We start from the raw sequence: 15,747 nt of genomic DNA, 5'->3' as shown, positions 1-15,747 counted from the left end.
AAGTGTGCCCAGAATTGGAGCATGGGTTGATGTGTGTCCAACGATGGGTTGATGTGTGCCAATAGGGGGAGAATGTATGGTTAAGCTTAGTCCTTCATTACCTATGGGAAAGTCATAGGGGGAGAATGAAAGGACTCATGAAAGGGAGTAAGTTAGGCTTTCATTACCTAGAGGGAGTTTGCCCTCTTAGGGGGAGAATGAAGAGCTTAATTTATGCTTTCATTACCTAGTGGCATGAAGAAGGAGGCTATGGGATTAGCCTAACTTACATATGGGATTGTAAGTGTTATTGTGGTATTGTCAAACATCAAAAAGGGGGAGATTGTTGGTGCAATATCCCTCAGGTCAAGGTTGACCTGGGTAACCAAGCTGAGTCTTGGTTTGGGTTTAGATGTTTGACAATAAGATATTGATTGAAGAAGAGTCAAGTAGGTCAAGGTTGACTGGATACTTGACTGGGAAGTCCTAACTGGGATGTTAGGCAAAATGAAAGTCCTGGTGAGTGAAGCCAGGCAGAAGAAAAGTCCTGGTGAGTGAAGCCAGGCAGAAGAAAAGTCCTGGTGAGTGAAGCCAGGCAAAAGAAAAGTCCTGGTGAGTGAAGCCAGGCAGAAGGAAGTCCTAGTGAGTGAAGCTAGGCAGATGGAAATCCTGGTGAGTGAAGCCAGGTGAAAGTCCTAGTGAGTGAAGCTAGGCAGATGGAAATCCTGGTGAGTGAAGCCAGGTGAAAGTCCTAGTGAGTGAAGCTAGGCAGAGTGAAAACCCTAGTGAGTGAAGCTAGGTGAAAGCCCTGGTGAGTGAAGCCAGGCAAGGGAAAATCCAGATGGATCATGGATGATCGGACATCTGGTGCTGGGAAGTCAAAGGATTGACTGGATACTTGGCATGAAAGAAAAGTCCAAGTAGGTCAAAGGGATTGACCGGATACTTGGCACAGAGAAAAGTCCAAGTGGGTCAAAGGGATTGACCGGACACTTGGTAAGGGAGTCCTAGCAGGTCAAGGGAGTGACTAGATGCTAGGCATGACATACCAACAAGTCAAGGTTGACCGAATGTTGGTTAGGGATGTTTGGGACTTGGTTTTGGACAAAAACCAAGTGCTGGATCGATCCGTGGATCGATCCAGGCTCTGGATCGATCGGTGGATCGATCCAGACCTGTCCCAGCGAACAGAGAGCTTCTGGATCGATCCGTGGATCGATCCAGATGTCCCAATCGATTGGGACGCGGCTGCTTCGCGCGATAAGCGCTGGATCGATCCGTGGATCGATCCAGGCGCGTTTCCAGAGCACAGAGGCGCTCTGGATCGATCCGTGGATCGATCCAAAGCCTCCCCGATCGATTGGGAACATTCGAATCGATCGGGATCCGACCGTTGGCGTCGTTTATAGCTGCAGGCGTTCGATGGCTGCGCAAGAACTTCACCGATTCACTCCAGAGCTCTCGCCTACTCCTCCACAGCGCTCTCAAAGATCAGGTCGCCAGTTCTTGAAGGATCTTGGAAGCTTTCCAAGTCAAGAGGCGGATCAAAGGCAAGAAGAGAAGCTAGGGTTAGGGTTTTCTGTACTCATTGTAAGCTTTGCGCTTGTATTTTGTTTCCCTTTCCTTTCTTCTTGTACTGAGAGTCTTGTAGGGCTTCTCCGCCCTCGGTAGTTACCGAAAAGGAGTGTTTTCATAGTGGAGGGTGCGTGCGTGGTGTGGATCCTTGGACTAGTCACCTCTTGTGAGGTGGATACCAAGTAAACCAACCGTGTTAGCGTTGTTGCATTTGTTTCTGTATTTTCCGCTGCATATTCTTGAAGAAACAAGCAACGCCGAGCACCGAGAGAACGCGACGAGCTATTCACCCCCCCCTCTAGCTACTTTTGGTCCTAACAGAGATGGGATAAGCGCTTGTCATTTATATGACCTAAGCGACAGTGCCAGAGATAGGTGTGGTTCATATCGTTCGATTTGAACCTCTTTGTACTAACGTTATAGATAGGGCTCTCTAGATCTAGAATATAGAGTCCGTTTATCAGAGGTGCACTACAATAGAACATATCGTTTAAATAGACAGAACAATATTTATTCTTTATTATAAACGAGAATCCTTTCTTGTCCAAACAAGAAACTGATATAATGTTCTTAGTCAAGGCAGGCACATAACAACAATCATCTAATTCTAGTACAAGCCCAGAGGGAAGAGATAGATGATAAGTTCCTACAGCAATAGCAGCAACTCGTGCTCCATTGCCTACTCGTAGGTCTATCTCACCCTTCATCAATGCCCTGCTATTCCTCAGCGCTTGTACATTAGTACAAATGTGCGAAGCACATCCGGTATCTAATACCCACGATGAAGAAATAGAGAGGTTGACTTCTATAACATGTATACCTGAAGTAGAAATCTTATTTCTCTTCTTCTTAAGATCTTCCAGGTATTCTTTGGAGTTCCTCTTCCAGTGCCTTGCTTGTCCTTGATATAGGTGACAAAGATGCTCAACCATATCGTAAGCGCCCATCAACTCATGTTGCTTCTGAAGCTCAGAGTTCATGGTCGCGAGCATAAGACAGGACACATCTAATGCGTCATCTTGATGCTTCTTGTAAGCATCTCGGTCTGCTCGCGTGGCAGTGGCAGGAGGAGCCTCCGGAATGGGCTGCTCCAGAACGTACAGTTTACGTTCCTGAGTGAGAACAATTCTCAGGTTCCTGTACCAGTCCAGGAAATTTGCTCCGTTGAGCTTGTCCTTCTTAAGGACAGAACGCAGGGAGAAAGAGTTCGTATTCGACGTCATGGTTATCTACAACATAAAATTTGCAGAAATAAATATCATATTATTTTAAAATCATTTAATTAGGCCTTTAACTAAATGATGCTCCCACTGAATACTATAATTCTTGTGGGACAAGATCCACATCATACTAACCCTTGAGTTAGCTTTGGCTAATACGCCCAAGGCTTAGTATGATTGGTAGGTAACGATTACCAATTACATCTCTATGCAACTCTTGTTTATAGGATCAAGATCCATATTTATATTAAAACTCGAGTTATCTTTGGCTAATACGCCCGAGAGTTAATATAAACGTGATTTTGTCCTACCTTTCCAACTATTGGAAGAATGCCTATAGTTGACTCGATCCAACCGAGTAACTAGGAATACTGAATCTAATTGAGTTTGTATTCACCCATGCGTTGATAGGCGGGACCAAGATTGTCCCTCCGTACCTTACCAAGATAATATGTATTGCTCTGCTTTGGCAGATTCAACAATACATGTGATCAAGGTAGTGATAGGTATCACGGCACGGTTAGGCATTTAGAGTTGGTTCGATCTAGATCTAATCTAATCGAGAAGGATGCATCTTGTGCACGACTTAGATCTAATCTAATCGCAAGGGTGCATCATGTGCACGACTTAGATCTAATCTAATCGTTAAGGCACTTATTAATTAATTAATTATTAAACATGCATCAGATACATAACAATTAATTAATTAATCTATTTGTGATTTAGTCATGACCCTACTACGATCTTCTCAAGCCAATGAGAAGATCGAATGGTCGACCTAGGGTCAACAACTTCTCCAAGCTCCTCCCTTTGACCACCTTGTGTTGCTCGTGCCCGCCTCGGAACTCCGTCTCGTGTGGACCCTCCACCGCTCCAATTTGTACATTACAATTTGAAACTCGAGTTACATTCGAGTCTAAATCTAATTTACAACCAGAATAAGAGAAAGGCACGACGTGCAGGCCGTGGAAAAAATAAAAATATAGCACACACAATCATATGACGGCACGCAGGCCGTATTATGAATTACAATACAAATCCAATCTTATTGGGTATTTTGGGCCATGACTATCACAAATTAATATATAATTCAAAATTATATATTTTTCATAATTTTTCTGTAATTTTAAAAATAATTTTTATAATTTTTATGAGTAAAATTTCCCGGCGGTCCCGTTTAGCGGTTTCGGGCGCAATCGCGGAACGGATCCCCTTGCGGGGCCCAGGGGCAGCGCCCCTACCCGCGATCTAACCATCGCAAGGGTTCCTTTGCGATCCAACAGCGCCTAAACCCGCTGTCCCAAAACGATTTGGGTCGAGACATTGCCGTTTCGGAAAAATCTTCCCGGCGGGTTCGTTTTTAGCGATTTCGGGTGCAATCGCGAAGCAAATTCCCTTGCGGGGTTAGGGGCAATGCCCCTACCCACGATCTAACCATCGTGAGTTGCTCCTTTACGATCTAATGGCACCCGACCCCGCTGTCCCAAACGAATTTGGGGCAAAATGAAGCCGTTTAAAAGAAAACTTTCCGGTAGCCGAAGCCTACAAGTGCCGAGACACTTGTGCTTCACTTCTACGGAAAAATTACTCATAAAAACTCTAAAAACTCAATTTTTACAGAAAATTACAGAAGGTATATTTTTCATAAAAATACAAACGAACTCGTACAAGTCTTTGCACGTGGCTCTGATACCACTGTTGGGTTCTTCGGGCCGCGAAAACCGCTTTTTCGCGTCGCGGAAACCCCGAGTCACCCAAAGCCATGGATCTCGTGCAAAGATTCGTAAACAAAATTATCGAAAAACCTTTTTCTTGTACGAGTTTGTAAAAACTTTAGATCTACACTAAAGTTAAGATCATTACCCTTGTAGCGAAGCCCTTCGCGTTCCCGCTTGTCCAAGATGTCGCCGGATCTCTAGTTGTCAAAGTAGACAACCTCTATATGTATCCACACGGACACAAGTAGAAGGAGATGACCAAAACACAAGGTGTACTAGCACCAATGGAGTGTTCGGCCAAGGAATGGGAGAAGGAGAAGAGAGAGCACCCAAGGGAGAAGAAGAGTGAATGAAAATCAATAAGAGGAAATTCAAAACAACCCCTTAGCCATCAAGTGGCCGGCCACTCTAGGAGGTGTAACTCCCACATTAATTCCAATTAATGTGGAGACCATTAAGAGTTGTAACCCCCATGAGGTGGCACTCTAGGATGATGTGGATCAACACTATTGGTCCACATCTTGCCACCTCACTAAATGACATGGCAACAAGTGTAACCTCCTCATTTAATGTGGGCCGACCACATTAAATGCTATGGAGGCTTGTAACCTCCATGAAGTGGCACACATTGATGATGTGGAGCAATCCTATTGGTCCACATCTTGCCAATTCACTAGTGATGTGGTAAAAAGTCAAGTCAAACATGACTTTTTCTCTTCCTCTCAAATCAAGTCAAACTTGATCAAATCTCTCTCATGGTTGATCTAATCCAACCATATGATTCAAGCCAACTTAATATAATGAATCTAATTCATTAAATTAAGTTGATTTAATGAGTCATAATCTAAATTAGACTCATTGAATACATGAATCAACTTGAGTCCAACTCAATTAGCCCAATTTGGATTATTCTTAATCCAATATGATTCATCAAATGAATCTAATCCTCTTAGTTCATCATATGAACCAAATCTCCATCTAATTGTCCTTAGTGTGTGACCCTATAGGTTCTTGTAACGTTGGCAATGCCCTAAACCCATTTAGGAGCATAAGTAATGAGCGGTATCTAGCAACACATCATTACTACCCAAGTTACAAGAATGTCGAGATCCGACATCACCTTGTGACTACCAATTGTGACTCCTCACAAAATATGTGACATTGTCCTTCTATCCTAGACGTCTAGATTGATCAATATGAGGCATAGACCGTGTCATCCTCTAATCAATCTAAATCTTGAACTCCAAGTAGATTCACTCGATCAAATGAGCTCAACATCTAATGTTGACTCATTTGGGCATGGCCATGCACTTCGTGGTCTAACTCTATCAAGAATATTGATGTCGCTCCCGTCATATGGGAGGGATAGATCCCATCTACATCACTCACATCCCTTTGCATAATTTGTTACATACCCAGTAATCGCCTTTATAGTCCACCCTATTACGGGTGACGTTTGACGAAACCAAAGTACATAACTCCTTATGTAGGGATCCATGGTGACTTCAGGTCTAAGGACTAATAGTCATACTAATAGCCACATGAGAAAGTATATGACACTCATATAACGATCCATGATACTTTCTCATGGCGGGTCATTCAGTATACATTCTCCAATATATACCCATGTGTCAGCTTGATATCTCTATATCCATGACTTGTGAGATCAAGTCATCGAGCTGACCTACATGCCAGTCTTATTGTATTAACATTGTCCCTGAATGTTAATACTCGACTAGGAATGATTTAGAGTAGTGTTCCCTATATCATCTCACTATCGATTCAACTAATCGATTGATATAGGTATGAACCTTCTACTCAAGGACGCTATTATACTTAGTCTATTTGGCACTAATACAAATAAGTATAATAACCAAACAAATGCCTTTATTAATATACAAGAATATGATACATTGAGTCCATACAATCATCAAATGATTGGCTCTAGGGCTCTAACTAACATGGTAGACTTCTATATCTCACAGCTAGTCGACCGGACATACTTTTTGCTGTGGGCATGTGCGCTAGATATCAAGTATGTGCCAAGGAATCTCATTTAATTGCAGTTAAAAGGATTCTGAGATATCTTAAGGGCACAATTCGAGTAGGTCTATGGTACCCTCGTACGGAGTCTTTTGACTTGATAGGCTATACCAACTCCGATTATGCTGGGTGCAAATTGGATCGGAAAAGCACTAGTGGGGGTTGCCAATTTCTAGGTTCATCATTGGTTAGTTGGTCAAGTCGGAAGCAACATTGCGTTGCTCTCTCCACAACCAAGGCTGAATACATTGCCATGGGAGAGAGTGTGTCACAATTGTTGTGGATGATCCACACTCTAGAAGATTATGGACTTTCGTATAAGGGAGTACAAGTGTTGTGTGATAACATCAGCACGATAAACCTAACAAAAAATCCAGTCCATCATTCAAGGACCAAACATATTGAAGTGCGTCATCACTTCATTAGAGATCACGTAGCTAGGGGAGACATTGCACTCACATATGTTGAGTCAAAGTCAAACCTAGCCGATATTTTCACCAAACCTCTTCCAGAAAATGAATTTAGTCATTTGAGGAGAGAATTGGGGATGTGTTTGGCTCAATAAGCCATTAGGACCCTATCATGATCAATAAGGACAATTAAAACAACAAGAGAAATTGAGAAATTAATTTGGGCAACTTGGGGACATCTCACACAAACTATAGGATTAACATATGATTTTTGTTTGCTAGAAATGGGGTGAGATGCTAGGATCAGCCGAATTATTCAAAATGTATCATGCATCCCTTGAATAATTAGGTTGAAGAGACATAAATTGAGTATGGGGAAGACCATTACATAATTCATGTATATTTGGTTCCTAGATCTTACTCATATATTCCAACCAAGGAAACTTGGTTGGACCTTTATCTAGAAATAATGTAATTTTGGTTGATGGACTGTTTGATATATTTGAACGATACTTTTCATGATTTTGATTGAAACTAGGATAAGTCCTTGAAAGAATGATAGCAAGTTGGTTATATTTTGACAAACTTGAAACTGAACACAACAAGTCAAAAATTTCAGTTTTCAGGCCTTAAGTTGCCTATTTTGTCTGAAATTTTCGGGCTATAAACAATTTCAGACCATAATTTTTAGGAAATAATTATGCTTGTAGATCCTCCAGGTTCTAGGTACTGAACTTGGAAGTATTCCTGGAGACACTTCTACGAATTATCGAACATCTCTACGAACTTCAGTTACTGAAATTACTGAAAAAGTTAAGTATCAGACACTGATCGGTCTACGGACCGATCTCTCCACCCTTCTGTGTGTAATCTGATCGGTCCGGGGACCGATCAGGTCAGCCTGGCACGCAGAGCCCGCTACTGATCATTTTCTGATCGGTCTATAGACCAATCAGGCAGTTCCCTAATCGGTCTGGGGACCGATCAGGTCAATATGGTACGCAGAGGGCTACTGATCACCTTCTGATCGGTCTACAGACCGATCAGAAGGTTCCCTGATCAGTCCAGGGACCGATCAGCGACTGCTGATCGTCTCCTGATCGGTCTACAGACTGATCAGGGTGTCCCTGGATCGGTCCAGGGACCGATCAGGAGATTCCTGATACCTCCTGATCGGATAGCCGTCCGATCATTTCATCATCTGTTCACCCATCTCCCTTAAATCTTCCCGATCCTTTCTTTCCTTCTTTCACGCAGAAGCCCTAGCCGACTCTTCCCTACACCTCACCTCTTCTCTTCTCTTTGCACGCCAGAACCCTAGCCAAAGCTCAATGGCACCAAGGTAACTCCTTACTTCTCTAGAACTTGGCATTTCGGTTTCATTTCTCACCATATTTGTGCTTTTTGTTTTGGGTGTTGGTGGCTCCGGTGCTCACTTATTTCCCCTATTGGATCCCATTGTTACACCTTAGGAAGAAACAAGTAGGTGAGGGGACCTCTAAGACACCTGAGAAGTCTAAGTCTAAGGCTCCCTCCCGACCTCAACCATCTGTCTCCGGGAGATTTCCAAACCATCATTTTGAGGAAGCCTTTAAACAAAGAACCTTTAAATTACTCCCTTGTAGGTCTGTGGATCGTAAATTCATGGACGAATTTTGTCCAACCGTGTCAGAAATCATTGCCTACTACAAACTTGATTCACTTGTTTATTTAGAACGAGATATCAACTATGACTTAGTGTCTGAGTTTTATAACAACCTTCATCAGACTAATGATGTAAGTTATAAAACAAAAGTTGCTAAGCAGACTCTTGATTTTAGTTTCTCATCCTTCTTTGACTATCTCGGTTGCCGGAGGTGTTCTGGTAATGTCTTTTCGATATATCCTGACTTACCAGACCCCTTACCTCCACCCTTTGATGTCTCATCTGACGATATTTATGAGTACTTCTTCAGACATCCTAGACCGGGTGGCCTTGATGAGTTAGATGTTGATTTCCCTACTTTTGCAGCCTTGAGATTATCTGCTCAAGATTACATTCTTTTTAAGATTGTCACAAACTGCCTCCTACCAATCACATCTAAACCCTTATCTGAGATCCGACCATATCATTGCCTGATGCTTTATGGACTGCGTCGGCGTCTCGACTTTGACATCATGTCTAGTATCTATTCTTCGATCATCTCCTATAGAGAGCCAAACAGCTTCACTGTTTATATGCCTTATGGGCATATAATTACAGATTGGTTCGAGACCCTTCAGATTGATGTCTCCAAGGGTAGAATAGTCAAGATGGTCAGGCAGGATTGCAGACTTGGGAAACGGGCATTTTCCAAGTCTGGCATCATAGGACAAAATGGGGATGTTCGGTGGAAGGATGGGAGAGCACTAGGTGAGCTACCACGGGCACCTCCACGACAGGTTGCGGCTGCTCCTCCTGCTGCTGCTGCTGACGATGGAGAGGCAGATCCTGATCTGCGCTGGTAGATCGCCGAGTTGGAGAGTCGCTTTGATCGGCACGATGAGCTACTGGTTGCTGAGCTCCACGGGTTGCGCGTCCGGATTGACCAGCGCTACGATGAGTTACACAGTCAGCAGCTGGCGACACATCAGGCCATTATGGGATGGATGGCCAGATATCCACCTCCGCAGGATTTCCCGGGCTATCCATCCTCGAGCAGCGGCATGCCACCTCAGGGACCCACTCCTCCCATTGTTGATGCTGATGCTCCTCATGATGAGGAGGCTGATTGATACACATTGTTCTATGATGTCATTTTGACTGTCTATGTTTTGGATGTTGTTTTTTGGATATTTATGTCTGACCTGGATATTTGCCGACTTCATATATTTATGCTGCTCATTTTCTTATTTTTCTTTATGTTTCACTTCTTATTTGTTATTAACATGATGTTCATATGCCACGTCTTGTATGTCTCTTATTTCTTTATTACTGTCTTATAATACACTTAGAGGACATTCTAGGAGGATTAAGAAAAAGACAGTATGGGTTAAGGGGGAGTCCTTTAACGTTTTCTTACCTAATTCGCACCTTTTCGGTGTTTGACAAAGGGGGAGAAGATAACTAAGTTTAGAGATAAATGAAAGTTTGGTTTTAGGGGGAGGACCTTGATTCTCCTATCCTTACATGGTGTTGTATCTGTCTTAGGGGGAGGATCTTGATTCCCCTAAAATTAGGGAAATATGAACATTTCTAATCTAAACTTAAATCGTGTTGTCAAACAACAAAAAGGGGGAGATTGTTAATACAGTCTGACCTGGCTGTTGTTTTGATGTTGACACTGATTTAAGTTTGTATAAGATATTAATTAGACTCAGACTGATTAATGATCAAGGTTGATCAGTCGGAGAGGGCTCGGCAGCTCGCTCTCCGGACTAGGTCAGAGAGGGCTCGGTAGCTCGTTCTCTGGACCGGACGAAGTTAGAGAGGGCTCGGCAGCTCGCTCTCCGGACTACATTAGAGAGGGCTCGGTAGCTCGTTCTCTGGACCGGACGAAGTCGGAGAGGGCTCGGTAGCTCATTCTACGGACTAGGTCAGAGAGGGCTCGGTAGCTCGTTCTCTGGACCGGACTAGGTCAGAGAGGGCTCGGTAGCTCGTTCTCTGGACCAGACGAAGTCGGAGAGGGCTCGGTAGCTCGTTCTCCGGACTAGGTCAGAGAGGGCTCGGTAGCTCGTTCTCTGGACCGGACGGAGTCGGAGAGGGCTCGGTAGCTCGTTCTCCGGACTAGGTCAGAGAGGGCTTGGTAGCTCGTTCTCTGGACCAGGAAGACGTTAGGGTTTAGGGCTGGGAGGCTCTAAAACTAACACAGGGACATTGGATCGGTCTGTTGACCGATCCAGTGATACTTTGGTTGACTGGATCGGTCGACAGACCGATCCAGTGATACCTTAGGTATCTGATCGGTCTGTGGACCGATCAGAAACCACATAGAAGCTTTCTGTGGGTTATCTGATCGGTCTGTGGACCGATCAGTTACCACACAGAAGACTTCTGTGGGCTATCTGATCGGTCTGGTGACCGATTAGTAACAAGCGATAGGATTCAAGGCAATAAAGGGGGATCAGTCTGTGGACCGATCCACCCATAGGCTGATCGGTCCACAGACCGATCAGCATAATCCCAGACTGATCAGGGTGTGTCCTGATCGGTCTGGAAGGATATGGATCGGTCTGATGACCGATCCACAACAATGTCGTTTATTTCTGCTGCTTCTCTGATATTTCTGATTCACTTCTGATTCACCTGATCAAATCATCTGCTGTGAGATTTTTAAGTTACAGGTTGCAGGTGTCGTGCCAATGGTTGATTTCAAATTAAGCTCCATCAGAAGAATAAGACCAAGTGATCTTTCTGCTGTGTTCCGCTGCAAATGGTGCATTTGGAGCATCAACGTTCACTGGCGGCGATCAGTGGCTACAGCTTGACTCTTGCTCATTGGTTCGAGCTCAGAGACACCAGTGAAGACCATGGATGGTATTGGTGTGAGTTCAGAGAACCAGATGACGAGGAAGAGTGACTGGCGACGCAGTGATTCGATACAGGTGACAGCGATTCGGCTCTGGCTGAAGACAGTGAGCAAGCAGAATAAGAAGAAGGAAGAAGAGAGGTTTGCTAAGGTTCTGGAAAAACTCTCTGTCGATCAAACAAGAGGCTGTGTTGTTGAGCTCTTGGCTTCCTTCTGTGTTTGCATTTTGCTTCGTGGCTGTAAGTTCATTTGTTCAATCCTTTAGCCACTGAACTCTGTAAGTCATTGTGCTTTATTTTCAAATCTATTCTGTGACTTTTTGTGGAGAGGTTACTCCACCGAGAAGGAGAAATACTTAGCCGGATTTTGTCCGGGGTGTGATCTACCGAAAGATCAAGGGATCGTCCACCTTACGGACACGCCGAGGAGTAGGGGCAAGTTATCCCCGAACCTCGTACATCGTTTTGTTAGTGGTGGTTTGTTCTTTTCCTTGCATCAGTTTTCATTTTACTTATTTCCGCTATGCTAACAAACTCTTGTGAGGAAATTGATTGAAGTTTTTAAAGGAGGCTATTCACACCCCCCTCTCTAGCCATCCGAAGGTCCTAACAGTTCCATCTGATACTATACAACTGTTGGCCTTTCCTTTTAGTCTACAGGGTGCTGCAAAGAGATGGTATAATTCCCTGAAATCTCAATGTATCAAAACATGGGATGAGTTAGAACAAAGATTCTTGGGCAGATATTTCCCCCCCTCCCAGAAGACTACTTATTTGAGAAGTCAAATTCTGAATTTTAACCAACTTACTGGGGAAGAGCTACATCAAGCCTGGGAAAGATATTCATCTCTTTTGCGGTCATGCCCACATCATGGTATTGAGGGATGGTTAATTATGCACTTATTCTATGAAGGGCTTTCTCTCTCAAATAAGAGTCAACTAGATGTAGCCTCTGGAGGATCTTTTCTTAAGAAAAATTTAGAGGAAGCTAGTGGGATAATTTGCAGGATCGCATCAAATTTTAATGATTGGTCGGGACAAAACGACGCAATTCTAACGGTTAATATAGTGGAAGAAAGGGAGAATGGGGAGAAAAGAATTACTCTAAATCAGAATGATCTTCGTGTAGTATTGCCTTGGTGTTATGAGTCTTTTTTAAAAATATTCAATGAAGAAGCAGTTTCAATGGAGGAAAAGAAAGGGGATGATATTTTTCTAGAAGATGAAGAAGATTTGGAGGAAGAATCCCATGATGAAGAGATTAAGTTGATAGAGCAAGAGCCAACTGTGCTGGAAATAGTATCACCCCAACCTGAGCTTAAGCCATTGCCATCGACTTTAAAATATGAATTCCTCAGACCAAATTCCACTTTTTCGGTTATAATCAATGCTAGTCAAACTGAGTCTGAAACACAGAGGTTGGTCGAAGAGTTGAAGCTACATAGAAAAGCAATTGGATACACTATTGATGATATAAAAGGGATTAGTCCTTCCCTTTGCATGCATAGGATTCTACTTGAGGAGGGCTGTAAAAATTCAATTGAGCGCCAGAGGAGGTTGAATCCAAATCCGAAAGAGGTAGTAAAAAAGGAGGTGCTCAAACTTCTTGATGCTGATATCATTTATCTAATTTCAGATAGTGAATGTGTGAGTCCAGTACACGTAGTCCCAAAGAAAGGGGGAATGACTGTTATAAAAAATGAGGATAATAAATTGATTCCAACACGGACAGTAACGGAGTGGCGAATATGTATTGATTATCAAAAGCTGAACAAGGAAATGAGGAAGGATCATTTTCCCTTACCTTTTATTGATGAAATGCTTGAGAGATTGACTAAGCACTCGTATTTTTGCTACTTGGATGGATATTCAGGATTTTTTCAAATTCCAATTCATCCCCAAGATCAAGAGAAGACTACTTTTACATGCCCCTATGGAACTTTTGCTTATCGCCGTATGTCATTTGGGCTTTGTAATGCTCCAGCCATTTTCCAGAGATATATGATGGTAATTTTTTCAGATTTAATAGAGAAAATTATGGAAGTATTCATGGATGATTTCTCAGTATATGGGAATGACTTTGACACTTGTTTATCTAATCTCTCTATAGTTCTTCGAAGATGTGAAAAGGCAAATTTAGTGTTAAATTGGGAGAAATGTCATTTCATGGTTAGAGAAGGAACCATTTTGGGACATAAAATATTAGAACGTGGGATTGAAGTGGATCAAGCAAAAGTTGAAGTGATAGAAAAACTGCCCCCACCAATTAATGTAAAAGGAGTGAGAAGTTTCCTAGGGCATGCCGGATTCTATAGGCGTTTTATCAAGGACTTTTCAAAAATTGCTAAGCCTTTAACAAATTTGCTAATCAAGGATGTTGAATTTTGTTTTGACAAAGAATGCATGGAGGCCTTTAGTAAAATTAAAAGTGCCCTTATTTCAGCCCCGGTAATTCAAGCTTCAGATTGGAATCTTCCATTTGAGATAATGTGTGATGCAAGTGACTTCACAGTTGGGGCAGTGTTAGGACAAAGAAAAAATAAGATTCTACACGCTATACATTATGCAAGTAAAACGCTTGATGCAGCTCAAGTGAATTACTCCACTACTGAAAAAGAACTTCTAGCAGTAGTATTTGCATTTGATAAGTTTAGATCATATCTGGTAGGTTCAAAGGTAATAGTTTATACTGATCATGTAGCTATCCGATATTTACTAAGCAAGAAAGATGCTAAACCATGGCTTATCAGATGGATTTTACTACTTCAAGAGTTCAACCTCGAGATTAGAGATAAGAAGGGAGCAGAGAACGTAGTGGCTGACCATTTATCCAGAGTTTGGCAAAATAAGGAAAAGGATGCAGATTTTGACCTACCTATTGATGATATTTTTCCTGATGAGCACCTTCTAGCCTTATCGAGTGCTAAAATACCTTGGTATGCGGATTTTGTGAATTTCATGGCAAGCGGAATCCTACCCCCAAATTTCTCCAATCAACAAAAGAAAAAGTTTTTTTCAGATGTAAAGAATTATATTTGGGATGAACCCCTCCTTTATAGGAAATGCAATGATGTAATTTATCGAAGATGTATACCTGAGGAAGAAGTCAAGGATATTCTATTTCATTGTCATTCTTCTTCTTATGGAGGACATTTGGGGAGTTCTAAGATGATAGCAAAAATCCTTCAAGCAGGCTTTTATTGGCCCACTCTATTCAAAGATGCCAAGATGTTTGTACAATCATGTGATCAATGTCAGAGGACTGGAAATATTACTAGGAGGAATGAAACACCATTGAATTACATACTTGAAGTGGAATTATTTGATGTATGGGGAATAGACTTCATGGGTCCATTTCCCTTTTCATATGGGAATAGGTTTATCCTTGTAGCGGTGGATTATGTGTCCAAATTGGTAGAAGCTATAGCCTCTCCTACAAGTGATGCGAGAACGGTTATCAAATTGTTTAAAGGCATAATTTTTCCGAGGTTTGGCGTACCTAAGGCAGTCATTAGTGATGGGGGATCACACTTTATAGAAAGACAGTTTGAGAATTTGCTCAGAAAATATGGAGTGAGCCACAAAGTAGCAACGCCATATCATCCACAAACTAATGGGCAAGCTGAGATCTCTAATCGTGAAATTAAAGCCATACTAGAGAAAACCGTATCTACTTCACGAAAGGATTGGTCATTGAAGCTAGATGATGCCTTATGGGCGTATCGTACTGCCTACAAGACTCCTATTGGGATGACTCCATATCGGTTAGTTTATGGGAAACGTTGTCATCTTCCAGTAGAATTAGAACATAAAGCCTATTGGGCAATTACGAATCTAAACATGAATCTCAAGGAAGCAGGGGAGAAAAGGAAGCTTCAGTTGAATGAGCTTGATGAATTGAGATTGGATGCTTATGAACATGCTAGATCTTATAAGGAAAAAAAATAAAGAAGTGGCATGATCAACATATTCTCCGAAAAAATTTTAAGGAAGGCGATCTAGTTTTGTTATTTAATTCAAGGCTAAAGCTTTTTCCAGGAAAGCTTAAATCAAGGTGGATGGGCCCGTTTGAGGTTAAAAAGGTTTATCCTTTTAGAGCGGTAGATATTTGGAATAAAGATCTTGGATTGATTAAGGTAAATGGCCAATGGTTGAAGGAATATATGCATGGTATGAAATTGGAAGAGAAACAAAGGTTGTATTTTTCTGAACCTCGTCCTCCGGATTGACTTTTTAGTTAAGTCTTGTTCTAGGTTTCAAATTCTTCATTAGTAGTGCTTTTACTTGATTTTTGTTTTGTTTTCAGGTTGAAATTT

General features: G+C 42.2%; 1 protein-coding gene across 1 annotated transcript; it reads left to right on the top strand.

Moving 5' to 3' along the window:
• The first annotated feature begins 12,616 nt into the window (after positions 1-12,616).
• LOC122002031 (uncharacterized protein K02A2.6-like) lies at positions 12,617-15,379 on the top strand. Its single transcript, XM_042557059.1, has 4 exons — positions 12,617-13,275; positions 13,416-13,438; positions 13,542-14,351; positions 14,823-15,379. Exons 1-4 carry the CDS (start codon positions 12,617-12,619, stop codon positions 15,377-15,379), a joined length of 2,049 nt encoding a protein of 682 aa, XP_042412993.1.
• The last annotated feature ends 368 nt before the right edge of the window (positions 15,380-15,747 follow it).

Source organism: Zingiber officinale, chromosome 1A, assembly GCF_018446385.1.
Source record: "Zingiber officinale cultivar Zhangliang chromosome 1A, Zo_v1.1, whole genome shotgun sequence".
Classification (NCBI taxonomy): domain Eukaryota; kingdom Viridiplantae; phylum Streptophyta; class Magnoliopsida; order Zingiberales; family Zingiberaceae; genus Zingiber; species Zingiber officinale.
This window is presented reverse-complemented; position numbering and strand designations above follow the sequence as displayed.